Below are 18,041 nucleotides of genomic sequence, written 5' to 3' on the forward strand. Positions count from 1 at the left end.
AGTGTCACTCATCAGAAGCGTCACTCATCAGAAGCCAGGTTCTTGGCTGGGGGTGCCTGGCCAGTCTGGGTGAGTGGCTGAGGGCTGTTTTCAGGCTGGCAGGTGACTGAAGCTCCCAGCCACTCCTTTTTCTCTTTTATTTTTTATTCTGGGCCAGCTTTAGCTCTGGCTCCAGCTCTGAGGCCCCTGTTGCTGAAAGCAGGTATCTGGTTTGTTTGGGTTCTATAATCGAAACACTGTTTCAACTCCAGCTCTGAGATCTTGGCTGGCTGAAAGCAGGTTTCTGGGGTTTAACTCCAGCTCTGAGATTTTGGCTGGCTGAAAGCAGGTTTCTGGGGTTTTGTTTAGCTTCTATATTTGTAACAATGTTTCAAACTGCAAGCTCAGAGGCCGGCAGTGGCAGGCGGGGAACGTTAGCTTCCTCTGTCACTGAATCAAGCAAGCCTCATGTTTGCTTCAAGCTGCCTGGCTGCCGGCTGCCATCTTGGCTGGCAGTTAATTTGCATATCACCCTGATTAGCCAATGGGAAGGGTATTTGAGGTATGGCTAATTACCATGTTTCTCTTTTATTAGATAGGTACCTGTCCAGCTTTATAGTTTTTACCAAGGGAAGGTAAATCTGGTGCTTTTGTTGTGGACATAATCAGAAATATCTAGAATTTATGTTTTTAGTTTATTTCATAAGAAATTATATAATAAGCTTATTTACTTGTATCAAACTAAGGTTTGATTAAAAATGCATTGATTCTATAGAGTAAATTGATGAGAATTGATATCTTTACATTGGCTCTTCCAGTCAATGAACATAAGGTACTGGATTTTTTTCAAACTTTTCAATAAAGCTTACAATATTCCTATATTAAATCTCACATTTTTTGTTGGATGTAACAAGGTAATATTATTTTTGCTAATGAATACAGTATTTTTAAAAATTTGTTGTTGGTACATTGAACTCTAACTGATCTTAAAGATGTGGCTAAACTTTTCATTAATTATAAAAATGTTTATGTTGATCTTACCCACATTGCTGAACTCTCTTATTAATTGTAATCATTTGCATCTAGACTATTTCATTTTTTCTTTATTCATAGTCATATCATCTGCAGCTCAAACGAGTTATTTTTTTTCCTCTTTTTGATCCTTACACCATTTATGTCTTTACTTCTGTCTTACTGCACATTATAATATAGAGGTAATGAACTTAGATCTGGGTCTCCAATCTTGGTCCTAATATTGGTACTTGTCATAAAAGCAATCTTGGATTTTGACTTAGCTTACAGCCAAACAACACAGGTTTTGGTTTTACTTCTGATTTATGCTTAATTTACTTTGATCTTACAGTGTTTCTTTATTTCCCACGAGTACAGCAATGCAGTAACAAATGTAGTTTCTATCCTCTCTAGATATTTTAAAGCTAGACATCAATATTTCAAGGTATCTGATCTTCTGTACTAGCACAGAAATAGATATAGTTCTATGAAAATAATTTTGATAAAAGGAATTCTTTGACAGTGATTTTTCCTAACAAAAATGATCTCTTCCTTAGGAATTGGTGTGCTTATGTGCACACCAGATTGTCTCCCACAGTGGTACTGGACAACCAAGTCACTCACGTCCCAAGTGGGAGAAGGCCTTGTGGCTGGAACAGTGGGCTCTGTCCCCAGAGGTATGTCATGGTTCTTGAAAATAGTAATTTCTTGCATCAAAATTGTGTATGGCCTAGAATATATATGGAGAAAGTTAATCATCTCAAATACATATATATAGTAGGGTCATCACATTAAACTATATGTATGATCATGGATAAGTAAAATTCAGATACTACTAATACTTGCCTAGATAGGTGTTTTTATAATATGTCAGATAATGCAGGGCTATACTTATACTAGTATCTTTAATAAATGTTCACGCTCATGCTTGTTTCTTTTTTTACTACTGCTATTACATTTATTCTGTAACCTCACCAACAATCCTAGCCTTCATTTCCTTATGAAATTCACACACAGCTTTAGAGGTTTATTGATAATTTCGCTTTCATTATAGGTTAGAGAGAAGTCCACAGTGTGGCAGGCTACCAATTGCAGTTATGCATAGTAAAGCAGCTCTGTGGGGCCTTTCTTTTTGTGTCTGTTTTAATGACACATGTTATTTAGTTTTCATTTTTAAAAAGAACCCATGTAATTGTTCTAATATGTGGGGCTGAGTAACTGATAAATGCTCTGAATTAATACAGTCACAGTAGCTTAGTTGGGGGTATTTCAGAAGAATGTGCAATAAAAACTAAAATTGTTATTCAGGTCATGATGGCTAATGTTATGCAAATTGTCATACGAATAACTCAGGCAGTGAATCTGACACATCGGCAATCTGGAACAGTGTGCAGTAAGAATACATAAAATCAAGGTGTTGCTTAGTCCCTGAGGAATCGCTACAGTTCATGGTCCAGGGAGCTAAGCACATCTTAGGGAGTTGGGAGAGCTGAGCTCCAGTTCTGCTTTCAACATCTACTCCCTTTGTGACACTTTCCTTGTCGACATGAGATACAAAGAATGCCTGATTAATCCTTTAGTAATGAAAATATTACCACAGAAACATGTATCATCCTGCTCTTCTGTGTTCAAGGTGAGCTTTTTAAATCTCTCTAAATAAACCAAGGATTTGTATCTTTATTTTCATCTCTTACCTTTCTCTACCTTTGAATGGATCTCTCCATTTATTCACTATTTCAGTACCAATGCAATGCTTGTCACCTTCTTGTTCATCACATCTGAGCAGCATACAGCAGAAATCCAGCTTGCCAAAGCAGGGCACATTGGCTCTGACAATAATGCAGCTAACTGCTTGAGTTCATCCTTATAAACTCGAAGGAGTCCTTTTCCCACCTGCCTCACTTCCTATTTAGCTTTAGCTTCTGGACTGGAGATGATATTTCACTGGACAAAGTTATTTACTGAATACAATTTACTGAAATAAGCAGAAACAAATGATTAGCCTGCATTTAGAGATAAAATGAGTCTTAGAGGTCATCTGAAAATTGAGGAATAACCTCATACATTTTGAATTACCCATTGTTGCAGCAGAAACTAAAGTCCAAGTCTCCCAAAGCAAAGCCCAGTCCATTATAATGTATTTCCTCCACATAATAAATAAAGGGTTTATTTATGAAAGTGACGACAGCATTTCCAAGTAGTTGTAGATGACAAACACTAGATCACACCAGGGACGCTGACCCGCACAGCATGGGTGAAAGCCCCAGCTCGATTACTTTTAGATATGGGACTTCGAGCAAATTATTTCATCTCTCTGTCCCACAGCTTCTTCATCAGCAAATTGGGATAATAATACTTTCCTTATAGAACTTCTATGAGAATTAAACAAAATGATATAGGTCCATTTCATAGACCCATTTGATAAATATTAACTAAATACTGAAGTCATGGGGGTAAAAACAATATGGCCAAATTGTATTTATGGCTTGCATTTACATACCCTGAGCCTACAATTGTGTATTATTCACTATTTATATTGATTCTCGAAATGCTGTAGTTTCTAGAATTCCCTTTCATGCTTCCTTCTCAGAAATATTTTATCATGTTAGACCTTTCCCTTTCTCCCCAACCCCTCTCAGAGAAATACTACATGAACAAAATAATATATGGTGTGATTTTAAAATGTGAGAAATGAGAAAGTTCAGGCTAAAACCACAGTGGCTATCATAATTTCAATTAGATTACTAATATACAATTTGTTGTAAGTTGTTTGTTATTGATCAGGAGTAAAAAGGATCCCTTTAACTATAACAATATAAGAAATGAGAATTGAAATAAAACTAAATTGCCTCTATAAACTATTGAAAAATTGGAATTAAAATAACTCTTGGGGAAAAAAAGAAGACATATGTAATACTTTAAGAAATAAAACAACATTTTAAAAAAAGTGTAAACTACAAAAAAAATAACTTTTGACATTGGTTTAGTGAAACGCATTATAAAAGGAAAAGCTATAGTATCTTTAGAAATGTAATGATAGGCATAAATTTAAAATATCAAATAGTATGACTTTTAACACATTTTTAATGTGTTTAAAGAAATCTCAGTTTGACAATGACATTAATGACAAATATACTAATAATAGTAATGATAATAATAACAACTGATAACGCTTACTGAATGCTTATTATATTTCAGAAATCATCCCAAATGCTTTACATTAATTACTCCAAGTGATAATTGAACGTGAGGCAAATAACCCATTTCCTGCAATTCCTCTCCTCTCTAGATCTCAGAGGATATCAAATCCTGTCTACAGGATGCAACATAAAATTGTTACCTCATTGGAATGGAAATGCTGTCCTGGATTCAGTGGAGCAAAATGTCAGCTAAAAGGTATCATCTAATACAAATTTTGTAATAACAGTTAGAAGCATAAACTTCTGAAGAATAAGCAACTGATTCTAGCGAAAAAAAGAGTTGTATTTTCCCTTTTGAATCAGTTAATTAACATGTAACCAAACTATTAGGACTTACCTTTTCAGTGCCCCCTAACTTGGTAGCTATTACAGTACCCTAAAATCTCATAATCTGTCTTTTAAATTCTCCCCTTATTTTTGTGTTGGTTTTACATAATGGGTGAATGGAGATCTCATTAAATAGCTTGCTTTTTTTCTTAGCTATGTGCTGTAGAAACATGCCTTATTAAAATACTAGAAATCGCAATTTTTTTAAAAATTATCATTAGACATCACCCTATGTAAAATAAAAAAAACTACACTCTATTTTTTCCAGTTCAATTATTTTAAATAATATTGTCTTTATAAATGAAACTCAGTTTTAAAGAATATATACAAATATGGCATGAATTATTCTGCTTTTTTAAAAAATCCTAATGGAGCCATTTTTTTCAACTGAGATTATAAGGGTTTTCTGGTAGCAAGATCTGATCAAACACATGGTAGCCTGCTGTGGCCTAACATCCATGCGACTATTATTTTGCTTATGGCTTTAAACAGGTTTCCTTTGAAAAAGAAGATACGGTATCAGCATACATATTTTAAATGAATGAATATTACAAGAAAGGCCATTAGCAGTGGTGGGGAATTCAATCAGCCGTGTAGGAGGCTGTGATTAAAAATTAATGTAAGTGTGGAGAAACCATTATGATTCATATTTAAAAAAAAGAAAATTGTTATACTAGTACAGAAGCTATAGAAGCCTGCAGTTTAGTTAGAGATATTACTTACATATGGTTCTTCTAGCCCAATTCAATGAGAATCTAAAGAGAAATTTCATTGTAATGCTATTTGTTCTGGGTCTGGCTTTCAGAGATGTTAAAAAATTTAATACATTTTCAGAGTATAACATATATATGTATTTCATTTATAATCAGGTAAAGTAAACTTTAAAAAAAATATCTGTACCCAAATATTTGGAAACAAGAAAATTTAGGATATTCTTTAAAAATCCAAGCATGAAGCATGATACTGCTTTCAAAGGACTTTGGACTTCTACGAGTGCATAGATGTGCTCACAGTGGTAAAACGTTTTTGTTTATAGTCTCTATTTGGCAGATGGCTGAAAGTTCTGGGCAGTATTTAGAATTATATTTCTAAAGTCTAAGATTATTTTTGTATTTCTCTTATATAAAGAAGGATTTGTTAGGAATATTAATTCCATCATTATTTCTTAAAGATTCAAGTGTTGTTCACAGTATACCTTCCTGGAAATTTAGAATGTCATTACACATCCCATGGTACAGAGGGGCTGGATACAGCTATATGGCAGGAAGCAAAGTCTGTTCCCCAAAGCTGATAAGGACTGCTGTTGTTCCAGGCTTTGTTTTTTTATGCCGACTACAGTTGACCTTTGAACAATGCAGGAGTTAGGGGTGCTAGCACCTCACACAGTAAAAAATCCACATATAACTTTTGAATTCCATGGGGGATTGGTCACAGGACTCACACAGAGATACCCAAATCCACAGTTGCTCAACTCCCTTTTATAAAATAAAATATTGTATACTGTGGGCCCAAACATCCAAACCACTGATGACTGGGCTCCGCCCTTCGGGACATGGCTCAACCCTCCGTAACTAGGCTGAAAAAACCCCCACAAAAAACTGTTTTCCATCTGGGTTGGTTGAATCTGCAGATGCAAAACCCTGGGATACAGAGGGCCAGCTGTATATTTATTGGAAAAAATCCGCTTATGAGTGGGCCCACACAGTTCAAGCCCATGTTTTTGCAAGGGATAACTCATATAAATTAATAATACACCCAAGAGGGAAAAACACACACACACACACACACACATAGAATTTCGTCATTATAAATGTACACATGAGAAACAAGACTAGCTGACAATTTTGAATCTCTACTATGTACTGTTATTCCCCTTTTCTCCAAGTATTATATGAAACTAGAAGCCCAGGGCACGCAATTCATGCACAGGTAGGGTCCCTAGTGGCCGCCAGCTGGGGCCTCCCTTCCCGTGGTTGGGTGGCCTGCCCTACCCCCCAGTGGGGGAGGGATGGACAATTGGGGGCAGGGCCGGCTGGGGGGAGGGGCTGCGGGTCGTTGTAAGACCAGCGCCCCCTGTCCCCTCCCCCCACCCCCGTCAAACTCCTGGTTAAACTCTCGGCCGAGGGGACAATTTGCATATTAGGCTTTTATTATATAGGATATTTAAATTAAATTCAAATATTTAGCTTTAAATGTTTAATGACACCTTGTGTTCTAAGTGGGAACAGCCGGTGGATTACTTTAACACTAGATTTATAAATTGTTGCCTTGAATCCCCATTAACCAAAATGTCCCAGAACCATTTTGACCGTGACCTTCTGTCACAATACCATAATTAGAATTAGTTACAGTTCAGGTACCTGCTGCTGATAAGCTGCTGTGGAGAGGTCTTCTTTCTATTGAAATTGAGAGCAGGCATAATTTTCTGATGGCTGATATGCCCATTGTGTGAGATTGTCATACCATTAATTCTAATACCACTGCAATTGTAGGAGAACCTACGGTTGCTCCCTACAATATTCTGACCATCCTACTCTTCAGTTGTATTGCAGTATAAGCTATTGAATTTTTTATTAGTGCAATTGATGCACTGGTAGTATCAAGAACTACTGTGTCTCTTTGTCCCTTCAACCATTCTTTATTATCTCTTCTATCCGGGGGTGTGTCTTTGCCCTCCCCCTTCTGATTCCTACCCAATTACATGTCAAGTTCCTCCACCCCTTTTTATCACACTTTATATATGTGCCAACAGCCTTGTATTCTTATCTGGGAGAAACAATTGTCAGGTTTCCTTTGACAACACTCTCTATGCTGTCTCATATGACAAGCCGCCCCAAATATGGCAAGAATAACCAGTGTGACTGATTCATTCTTTAAACGTCTTCAGAGCCCTGAAGTGTTTGGAATACCTTGGTTGTGTAACTACCACAATTACTTCAGTGCCAGTCCTTCACATCAGGAGATTATTTTAGAAATAATATTCATAGAAAAGGTGTGAAATACTGCATACGTTTCACAAATTCCTGCCTCCCCAACAAGTTTCCTCCTCACAAGCAAAATACATTTTATAAAACAAAAATAAAAACTTTATTTAAGTTTATATCCTAGGACAGGGGTGGGCAACCCCTGGCACGCGTGCCAAACATGGCACGCCAGTAACTTTTTCTGGCATGCGAAACCCTTTCTTATAATCTTCCATTTACAATTTTTTTCTTAATATCGACTTTCTTATTTTTCAGATAAATTCAGTGTAGGTGCATCTTAGATAAATAAATAATTTTACATAATAAGTTATCTTAAAGACCATAGACATGGATTGACAAGAGAGGTGAAGAGCAATTTCTATGTCTCTGCCTTAACTTCCCCTGCCTTTCTAGATTTGAACAGTGTTTTGGTTTCATCCACATACGCTTGTGAATCTTTGTTCTCAGTGATGAATTTTGTTAAGTCTCATAATAGGAGTAGCCTGACGGATGAAAGTAGTAGCTCGTGCATATCTCTGAAGGTCACGAAATATAAACCTGATGTAAAATCTCTGTCCTCAGTGATGCAGCAGCAAAAGTCCCACTGATAATATCAAACGGAGTCATAAAGTTTTCTGTCGGACTATCAGTGTACATGTATACATTTAAAAATAAATGTATTTTTCATCATCATATATTGTGTTTTTGTCGCTCGAATGAATTTTATTTTTTCTTCAAGATTCTTCACATACGTACACCTTAAGAGATATCAAGTAGGCGTAACATGTTCTCAAAAAATTACGGTTGGCACCCAGAAGAATTTTGAGTCAGAGATTTTGCTGGTTTTGGCACACACTCACAAAAAGGTTGCCCACCCCTGTCCTAGGAGGAAGACTTTTTAAATGATATAAAAGAGATTAATAGGTCAGGGATAAATTAGAGCTGTTAGCAACTAGACTCTTTTATGTCTCCTCCTCCACTTGGTACCCCTCTGTCTTTTTCTTTTTTCCTCTGTCTCTATAGATCCACCTCATCTGTTAGGAAGGAATGTCGGGATTCAAAATAAGGGAGCAACTCTTACTGTGTCTTATCCTGCAACATGCTGTTTATAATATTACTGAACCTCACACATGCTCTTTTTGAAGTAACTCAGATGTCAAAATTCTGGTAACAAGTTCTAGATTATTAAAAATATTAATCATACTTTCAAGAGAAAACCAATTTTTTTTAAAAAAAATGTCTAAGCGAATAGAATTTTGTTGAAAAAAGGAGCATCAAATCCAATGGCAATGTCATAGTTTTAATATAAATTACATTTGTTATACCTTTTTGAGGGTCAAATGGTTTGTCAGAAAGGGACCTAATTTTATATGATACCTGAGATGTGTTTTTGAAATGTCATTAACAACGTACTTTTTAAACCAATTTTATAAAATTTGCAATAATGTACTTTTTAGTAGATGTCTCTAAAATGTTCTGAAGTAGAATAAGGACAGTGTGGCTTTCTCTAATGACACAAAGAACAGAAATTTAAGTTCAAATAATGTTAGGTTAGAGAGGAGAAAAGAAAAACTTCTTTGCAAATCTGTTCAAAATAATCCAGTCAGTTTTAGTCAGATCTTCTACACAGGAAAAAGGTAAAAAGGGGGAAAAGGTCTTTTATAAAATTACTAGAGGCCTGGGTAGGGTCCCTAGGCTTGGCTGGTGATCAGGGCTGATCAGGTTCCCTGCCTCCAAGCATTGGTACCTCCTCTTTCCCGCACTCCCTCAGTGCTCCACCGCAGCTGGTCGCCTACTGTGTTCTGCACTGCCCCCTGGTGGTCAGTGCATGTCATAGTGAGTGATTGAACTCCAGGTCTCCCAGTTAAACTCCTGAGGGGACACTGCAGATTAGCCTTTTTTAAAAATTATACTTATACTAGACGCCCTATGCAAGAATTCGTGCATGGGTGGGGTCCCTCAGCCTGGCCAGCTATCGGGGCTGATTAGGGCCGTCTTGCCCAGTCCCGATGAGGCTGATCAGGCTGATCGGCTGGAGAGAGGGACCACAAGAGGTTGGCTGGCCATGGGAAGTTGGCTGTGGGAGCACACTGACCACCAGGGGGCAGCTCTGCATTGAGCATCTTCTGCATGTCATAGCTACTAGCCGGTTGTCCGGTCATCTGTTTTAACAGTCACTTAGGCTTTTATATATATAGATACAATCTATCACAGATATTCTAAAATATGTCATGCAGTTATTGGAATAAACTGACCCCTACCATACATTATGAATATATGGAAATGTTTTATTTCACAAATGCTGTGAAATAATTCAATAAATTATGTAAGAGCTATTGTAATTAACATTTTTAAATGGGGCTTTTCCAATAAGATTATTTTAAAATATTGCTTCAATTAATATGAAATGAGGTATAATATTTAAAACAAAAAAACCCTTCTATTGCTTATATTTTTGCATATCTAATTCTTCCAGGTAGTGACTAATACTTTCCTCTTTGAGAAAGAAGATTGCCTCCTACAAACATATTGCTCAATAAAATTATGATGCATTTTGTCAAAAAAGTCTTTGTTTCTCCAAATTGTCTTATTCAATCTAACTACTAAATCTCAGTAAATCTTTATGTATGCACTGAATCCACCGTGCAAGCATTCACTTCATGTTGCAGGATCAGCTGGACACTGGTCTTGTCAAGCCACACAGGCAGGCTCCTAAGGAAGAGAGAGCAACCTTTCTCATTACTGAGTTGGCATAATGACTTCCTCCATATGTCTCAAAGGCCTGGGGAAAAAACACCCACCAATAACACTTGTGTAATTTTAAAAAGAAAAAAAAGAAAATTTATCTAATAAGGGAGCTGTTGCTCTTGACACTTGCTGACCTTGCTTGCTTCTCTGAGTCCTTAACCTACCAAGGTCAGAGTTTACAGTGCAAGGAGGAAAAAAAAAAAAGAGTAATTGTATTGGGAGAAGAGAATAAAAAGGAAACCTTTCAAAAATATATTGAATTTTTAAAAACTCTGAAGTGCATAAATAAAAGCTTTTTTTTTTTTTGTCTCAGTGTCTATCTCTTAGAAAGGATCAAGAAAAAAAAAAGACAGAAATCGATGTCCTATAGGACAACGCAAAGGTCTGTGCTTAAGTGCAAGATAAGAGAGATTGCCTGGAAAACCTAGGATTTGCGGCAGCCCTTGTGGTAGAGAATACATATGGGAAGACAGAAAGATTGCTAAGTGAAAAAAATAAAGCGCATCGATCAAATGGGAACTTTATCACAGGAGAGTAACTGACTCCACTGCCAGAGATTCTAGCAGCACTTCTCCACCAGCTGAATCCCACGAATAAATTGGGATGAATGCAAGTTGAACTTGTCAACAAACAGAGCTAGAAAAAGATAACGTAAACAATTGAATTTGTTAAACAGGCATTTAAAGTTTTTAACAGCATTGGCAGGGACCCCATCCAATGAGTTTCAGAGAAAAGAGGTTCATATGACAGTTGTATCCAAAGATCTTTGTGTGGTGCTTACTAATTGTTTTTTGTTTGTTTGTTTTTGGTTTTTTGTTTTGTTTTGTTGTTGTTTTTTTACCTTAGGAGTACAATTTTCTCAGCTATTTCCTCCTATCACAATAAATTTAAAAACTATAGCTAAGAGTAAATGGAAAGTTTAGTGCACACACACAATCACACTAGTTTTTTGTCATGCAATATTTAAAGCATTTTTCCAATTACACTTTCTTTTAAATCCGTTTTATTAAAATTTCACAAAATTATGGAGGAAAATTTTCTCATTTCATGTATATTATGTTTCCACATAATGAGGAGTGAATCACCAAAGATCAGTGTTTAAGAAAACTAAAGACTTTCACTTGATACTTCTATGTATTATTCTTTATCCCTTTCACTTTCTTTCTAAAGAAAATTACTTGTCATTGATTTATTTTTTTCTAATCTGCTTTTATTTAACTTTTATTTCTAATCTGCTGATTCACTCCAGTATGTCACATTCTATTCTCTTGTTTGCAATGCAATAGCATTTTTCCAGATCACATGAAGTAAATTTACTTGAAATTCTTTTGACCCTAAGGTCAATAGAAAATTAGATTTTACCTCTTCATTTATCTCCTTTCTATTCTTGACACTTGACCTTATACCCGGGTTTGCTTTCACTTCTTGCATATTCAGGATCTTGCCTGCACTGCGTGGCATAGAGAGAACTATGAGGATAAAGTGCCCTCACTCAAATATGACTCTAGGAGACTTAAAATGCCCACATGATCTTGTGAGAGTGTGTGTGTGTGTGTGTGTGTGTGTGATTTCCTGCTTTGCCAGCCTTCTCAAATGCAGAAGGAAACTACATGATATGCAGTGTTGTAATCTCCACAATCAGAGGACAACATGCAATACAAAGAGTGAGATAAAGAGATCTGATTTCATTAGACTATAATGCAACATAAAACAATGCTTTACTATTTGTAATAAAGCTTTAGCAGAGCTTTGAGCCTCTAGAAATAAACCCTATGTAAAATTCCTGTGATTTTGTTGAGGTCACTTCACTTCAGTAAGGGACATTAGTACCTAAACCAATCTGACCCTTGATTATAAGAATAGGGTGGGAGGGGTCAGGGGCCTTAGTCAAACATTTAACAACCAATTCAGTTGTTATTTTGTATATTAAAAGATGTTCCAGCCCTAACCGGTTTGGCTCAATGGATAAAGCGTTCGCCTTTGGACTGAAAGGTCCCAGGTTCGATTCCGGTCAAGGGCATGTACCTTGGTTGTGGGCACATCCCCAGTAGGAGGTGTGTAGGAGGCAGCTAATCAATGTTTCCCTCTCATCGATGTTTCTGATTCTCTATCCCTCTCCCTTCCCCTCTGTAAAAAAATCAATAAAATATATTTTAAAAAAAGATGTTCCAGACTAACAAATATTAATAATTTATTATAAATTCTTGAATAATATTTATGGAAAATATTATGTACTAACAAGTAAACTAAAGTAAGCATCAAACAACTTTCTAATTCTGCTAAAACATTGAATGTTTCATAAAGACTCTAGTGCACAACATGGACCAGAAACTGTTAGCTCTGGAAATATTTCTCAGATGTTGTTACAATAGGAATTCCATTCATCATGTATTCTATAAGACGAGGGAGAGAGAGAGAGAGAGAGAGAGAGAGAGAGAGAGAGATCTATGTGTGAGAGAAGCATCAATCAGTTGCCTTCTGTACATGCCCCGACTGGGGATAGAATCCACAGCCCAGGTATGTGCCCTGACCAGGAATTGAACCAGCAACCTTTCAATGCACAGGATGACACTCACCCAACTAGGCCACTCCGGCTGGGTGAAAATTAATACTTTCCACCACATACCGCAGCCCCCAAATAAGTCCACTTTTTTCCCAAGCTGTAGATTGTCTTCTTCAACCAAATATATCAATGATTATATAGGACTTCCTATAACACAGCACGGTGAGGGGGTGGACAAAATAAAAACATAAACCTTGGGCATGAATGGAAATTCATTAATTTAGCTCAATGCTCTGAAGAAAAACAATGCAAAATTCAGTCTAACATAAGAGACTAACTAAAATTAACGCCAAATATACTTTCTATGGAGTGAAGATGCTTTAGTGTTATTGTCTCAGCCACGTAGGCCTGGAGAGCATAAATAACATGTGCTGTTTCATGGTAAAGAGGAGAAGTTTCATTGGTCCATAATTTCACTTGGGAAGAAGTACAGACACCAAACACTTGTTTTTTTGTGTCTGATATACAGACTTCAATGAATAAAATAGTTCATTAGAAGTCTGAAAATTACAGACAGGCAGTACTTAATATAGTCAATATTTTAATGTCTTCCTTTAAATTGTTTTCCCCGATGAAAAATTTATATTGTCATTCAAAATAGTATTTGATTTATGGGAAATATAAGTGATTTTTTAACAGAGAGATTTATGTCATCAGACTTTCAATTTTCTGAAATGTTACTGATTTTGCAGGTTGGCTCCCTTGCAGTTCTTGCGTTGTGAGCCTATGCGTTTCTTAAAAATCTGGGAAAACCCAGCTAAGTGGCCCACTACTTAAACAGATATTCTTTCAGTAAGGAATCGCAGCTCTCCCTTATTTCCAAGTAGACACCAGTTGGAAATCGCATTGTTAAACATGTAATTTGTGACAGAAAATTATAAAACTGCTATGGCTTTTAGCACAGCCGATTTTAAAGTCTCCTCAATTATGCAGGCAGTTTAAGCCTGCCTGTTCACAGCTTCTCCAGACTACCAACCATGCTCGTCTAAAAAGAGATCTGAATGTTTTTTTCAGAGCACAATTAGGGCCCCGCACTTCCAAGATCAGCGGGTCGCACGCTGCCCTGTGGATGGGGGCGGAGCAGTTTAGGCTGCAATCGCCCAGGCATGCTTCAGTAGACAGGAAAACGAACGTCAGCCGTATTGTTGCTCAGGACTGGAAAAAGAAAATGAGGCAGCCCCCATGTTTAACTCTCTCTCCTCTCCTTTTGCTCTTGTCCAGCCCGGGAACAGCAGCAGTTGATCCACACCAACCAGGCTGAGAGCCACGCGGCGATTGGCGGAGAAACAGCCGAGCAGCAGCAGCAAGATCCAGGTCACAGATTGCAATAGCTACCATCCCTAACCCAATTATTGTGGACGCCATTTAGGACAACTTCCAAACGGGACATCACCTGGCTGTCAAATGTCTGATGATGACACATTAACACACCTCGGAACCCTTTTCTATTGGTGCTGTATGTGGGGCGAATCTTTGACGAGATGGCGGTTCCCTGCCTGAATTACTTTGTGTGCAAACACAGGAGGAGAATAAAAATGCTGCCACATGTTTCCAAAATAAAATCAAATAAAATCAAAGAGTGCAGTCATGGAAGAATCCTGACATGGGAGGAATGGCTTGATTCCTTTTGAGGGAGCTAAGAAGGCTTCCTTCCATTGGTGATAGAGATCAAGAAGGGGTGTTGGTCACTGACGAGGGAAAAGTATTGTGACTAAGAGCTAACAAGAATCTCTTGTTAATCCAAAGTGGTCCTATTACATCTTTTCTCATCTTCCTAATCATAAACACTTTACCATTTCTTTTAGGCTCAACTTTATCTGTTAGAAACAGGTTGATTACTGATAAAAAACATCTCTTCACTGTATTTGGCGTAGTTCTACAAAATCGGGCAGTCAAATTAAGGTGATCTCTTTAAGAATGCAGGTGAATCTATCTTAGAAATTGTACTCTAAATTTTTAAGGCATTGAAATTCAGTATCTTCATAAAATATCATAAAATCCTCCTTGAATTATTGAAGTGCCTCAGAAAGGCATGAACAGTAGCAATGCTAATAAAGTGATTTAAGCTAAAATCTATCTCTCATTAAGAAATACCTCAGTAGAGAGTACTTCTCAGAATATAAATGCATCTACATACTTATATGTATACAGCTACATGCACTCAATGCTGGAGCACTGGGTTTGAAAGTAGAAGATGAGGCATTAGCTCTGTAACCTTAAGCAAGTTATTTTGTTCTTCTGATCCTGAATTTCTTCATCTATTGAGACTTTAGCAAAAACTCTTTGTTGTTAAAAAAAAAAAAAGACTAAAACTTCTGGGCATAGTTAAAAGGTTTTAGAAATCTAAGCTGATATTATACTTTGACAAATTTCTACCCCTAAATAGTGTAAAATTCAGTTTGCCATTTGCTAAATGCATGTAGCCTATACCTTTAAATATACAGTGCAAACATGATTTGTTTGAATTATCTTTACACCTATCATAAAATTTAAAAGGTTTTACATATGTATTTTTCAATGTTTCCAATGTTCTCTCTTCTCCATACAGCAGTGACACAAAAAATGACCGACCAGCTGAACCAGCAGGCAGTGAAACTGACCCTTCTACAGAAGAGGATTGACAACATTTCTCTGGCTGTGACTGATGTCAGGAGCACGTTCTCTTCCCTAGAAGAGAAAATCAATGAAGATAAAGGGAGGGAATTTCAATCTTTTCTAAAAGGTAAAAGTAAAACAAAATAAATTATTCATTCAGTAAGACAAAAGGCAAATAACTCATTTATCTTTTCTCATATCACTTTGGTATTTTGCTTTAGATTGGGTGGTATATCAGTCTAATATATATTTTAATAAGCTGTTTTTAAATCACTTAATTTATGAAATAATTTGGAATATCTAAATATTTTTCACCATGTAGTCAAATCTTTGACTGAATGTTTCATCTGATTTATTGACATTATGTTGCTTAGTTATAGCCTAACTGGTATTTCTTTATAGTTAAAAGAAATTTAACTATGAGTCATATTTATTTTCATTCTGATTTTTAGATGAGGTTAAGGAATGATTAACAAGGTAGCTAGATACATGGTTGTCTCAATAATATTGCTGAAGGTATTGAGGATAAATCTGAAGTGCATTATATCCTAGAAATTACCTAGCTTCTGGAATATAATAAATAAAATATATTCTAAAATATCTCAGGTCAGAGGAATAATTTTTTATAAACGTGAATCAGCTTTGTCTGAATTTTGTGCCTTTAAAACAGCAGGCTGTGTTCCTCCCTGGAGGTTCTACAGGATAATCTATTTCCTGCGAATTCAAGTTGTCGGGATTCATTTTCTTGGTGGCTCTAAACTGAGGCTTGTTCCCAGCTTCTAGAGTTCACTGCTTTTCTTGCCTCATGTCTTTTTTCCATCTTTGAAATCTCACAACTGTTGAATCCTCCTGACATCTCTCAGACCCACTCCTCTGCCTTTCTCTTTCTCTTTTAAGGACCCATATGATTGCATTGGGCTCACCTGGATAACACAGGCTAATCTCATCTGAAGGTTCTTAACCTTAATCACATCTGGTAAGGCCCTTAGCCATGTAAGATAACATATTCGCAGGTTCAGAGAATTAGGGTGTGGACATCTTGGACAGGGAAGGATTATTCTGCCTTCCACAGACATTTATCAGTAGCAGGTAATTGCTAAGGTAGTGTTAAGCACGTGGTACAATGGGTCTGATTGATAGTTTCAAGAAATCCAGTAGAAGGAGACCTGGGAAGGCTTCTATGAAGAGAAACCACCTCAACTAATAAAACGATGGTCAGGAGGAGTTACTTAGCCAAAGGGTTTTCAGGTAGAGCATGGATATTCTAGGAAAGTATTTTGGTTACTAGGAACATCTCAATTCACTGGGTTTATTGTTTGCTCCTAAGTTTCAGGATCATTGATTCCTTTCATTTTGTTCATATAAAAAATATGAACAATATCACTTGCACATTATTATTATTTTTTCTAATTTTCACCTGTGTTTTAGAGGTAAAAGATATTTTTTAGAAGGTGGAAGTTTCTATTTCCATATCATCTACCAGTAAAGGAGCAACCATGATTGTTTTAATCATGTAAATAATTGGTGCTAGTAAGTCACTGAAAGAAAGACACAGCTCTACATTCCTGGCATGTCTCCTATTACAAAAACTTACTGATGACAAGCATGAGAGAGGAATACATGTTTCCCGAAGTAATAGCAGGAACAAGAAGTAAATAAAAACAGTATATAATTGACTATAACCACCATAATGAAATTTGTTTAGCAAAATTTGGTTATCATAACATGAGAGAATTAAGCCTGTCACCTGCTTTTTGTAAACCTACTAACAAAAATACTGGCAGTGACACAGGAAACATACACGCATAACAACAAAAATAACAACAACACAATTCCCTCCTCATTGGGAGGCATTAATTGTGAACTGAGCACAATCATTATGAGAATCAAAGGGTTTATAGTTAATGAATGTTGCCTCAGGCAACAAAAACTAAACTCACTCTCTCAGGTACTGTGCTTGCCTAGCAAAACCACAATCTCTTTTCTTGTTTACTCCAGTTCTCAGGTGAGAAACACTGCTTACCTGCTAATAGACATAGAAAATGTTCAAAATCAAATGCCCCAACTCCTTAAGAGGTATTTGAACGTTATGAATAGGGCATACTAGTACATTCACAACAATGGAAGGGACATGTCAAGGTGTCTAATATCAACTATATCTGTCAAGTCACCAAATATAATATCATCTTAGAAAGTAGAAGCACATGAATCATATGAAACAGAATCAAATAGGGTTAAAATGTTGTGCCTACTCAGATGTTAACATAAAGCACTTTTATGTATTTTTGCAAAATCAGATTCTTGTACAGATGTTTCTTTGGTAAGAAATTATAGAAATGCTAGAGGCCCAATGCATGACATTCATGCACTGAGGTGTGTGGGGGGGTCCCTTCAGCCTGGCCTGCTCCCTCTTGCGGTCCGGGACCCCTCGGGATGTCCAACTGCTGGGGAGCAGGCATAAGCTGGCAGTGGGACAGTCGGACATTCTGAGCACTGCTGAGGAGGCAGGGAAGGCTCCCACCACCACCACTGTGCTCGCCAGCCATGAGCCCAGCTTCGGCATTGAGTGTCTGCCCCCTGGTGGTCAGTGTGCATCATAGCAACCAGTTGTTCTGCCTTTTCGTCGAGTTGCATATTAGGGTTTTATTATATAGG

The 18,041-nt window shown here is 36.9% G+C and overlaps 1 protein-coding gene across 2 annotated transcripts in view; it reads left to right on the forward strand.

The window, feature by feature from the left end:
- Positions 1–18,041, forward strand: part of MMRN1 (multimerin 1) — a 48,409-nt gene that overhangs the window by 11,127 nt on the left and 19,241 nt on the right. The window contains exons 2-5 of one of the 2 annotated variants that reach the window (XM_006768186.2): positions 1,548–1,667; positions 4,280–4,386; positions 14,013–14,105; positions 15,340–15,513. In XM_006768186.2, the coding sequence (XP_006768249.1) occupies positions 1,548–1,667; positions 4,280–4,386; positions 14,013–14,105; positions 15,340–15,513 (494 nt within the window). The remainder of the gene's footprint in view (positions 1–1,547; positions 1,668–4,279; positions 4,387–14,012; positions 14,106–15,339; positions 15,514–18,041) is intronic. The other variant, XM_015566863.1, reaches the window with a different exon arrangement.

Source organism: Myotis davidii, unplaced genomic scaffold, assembly GCF_000327345.1.
Source record: "Myotis davidii unplaced genomic scaffold, ASM32734v1 scaffold963, whole genome shotgun sequence".
NCBI classification, from domain to species: Eukaryota; Metazoa; Chordata; class Mammalia; order Chiroptera; family Vespertilionidae; genus Myotis; species Myotis davidii.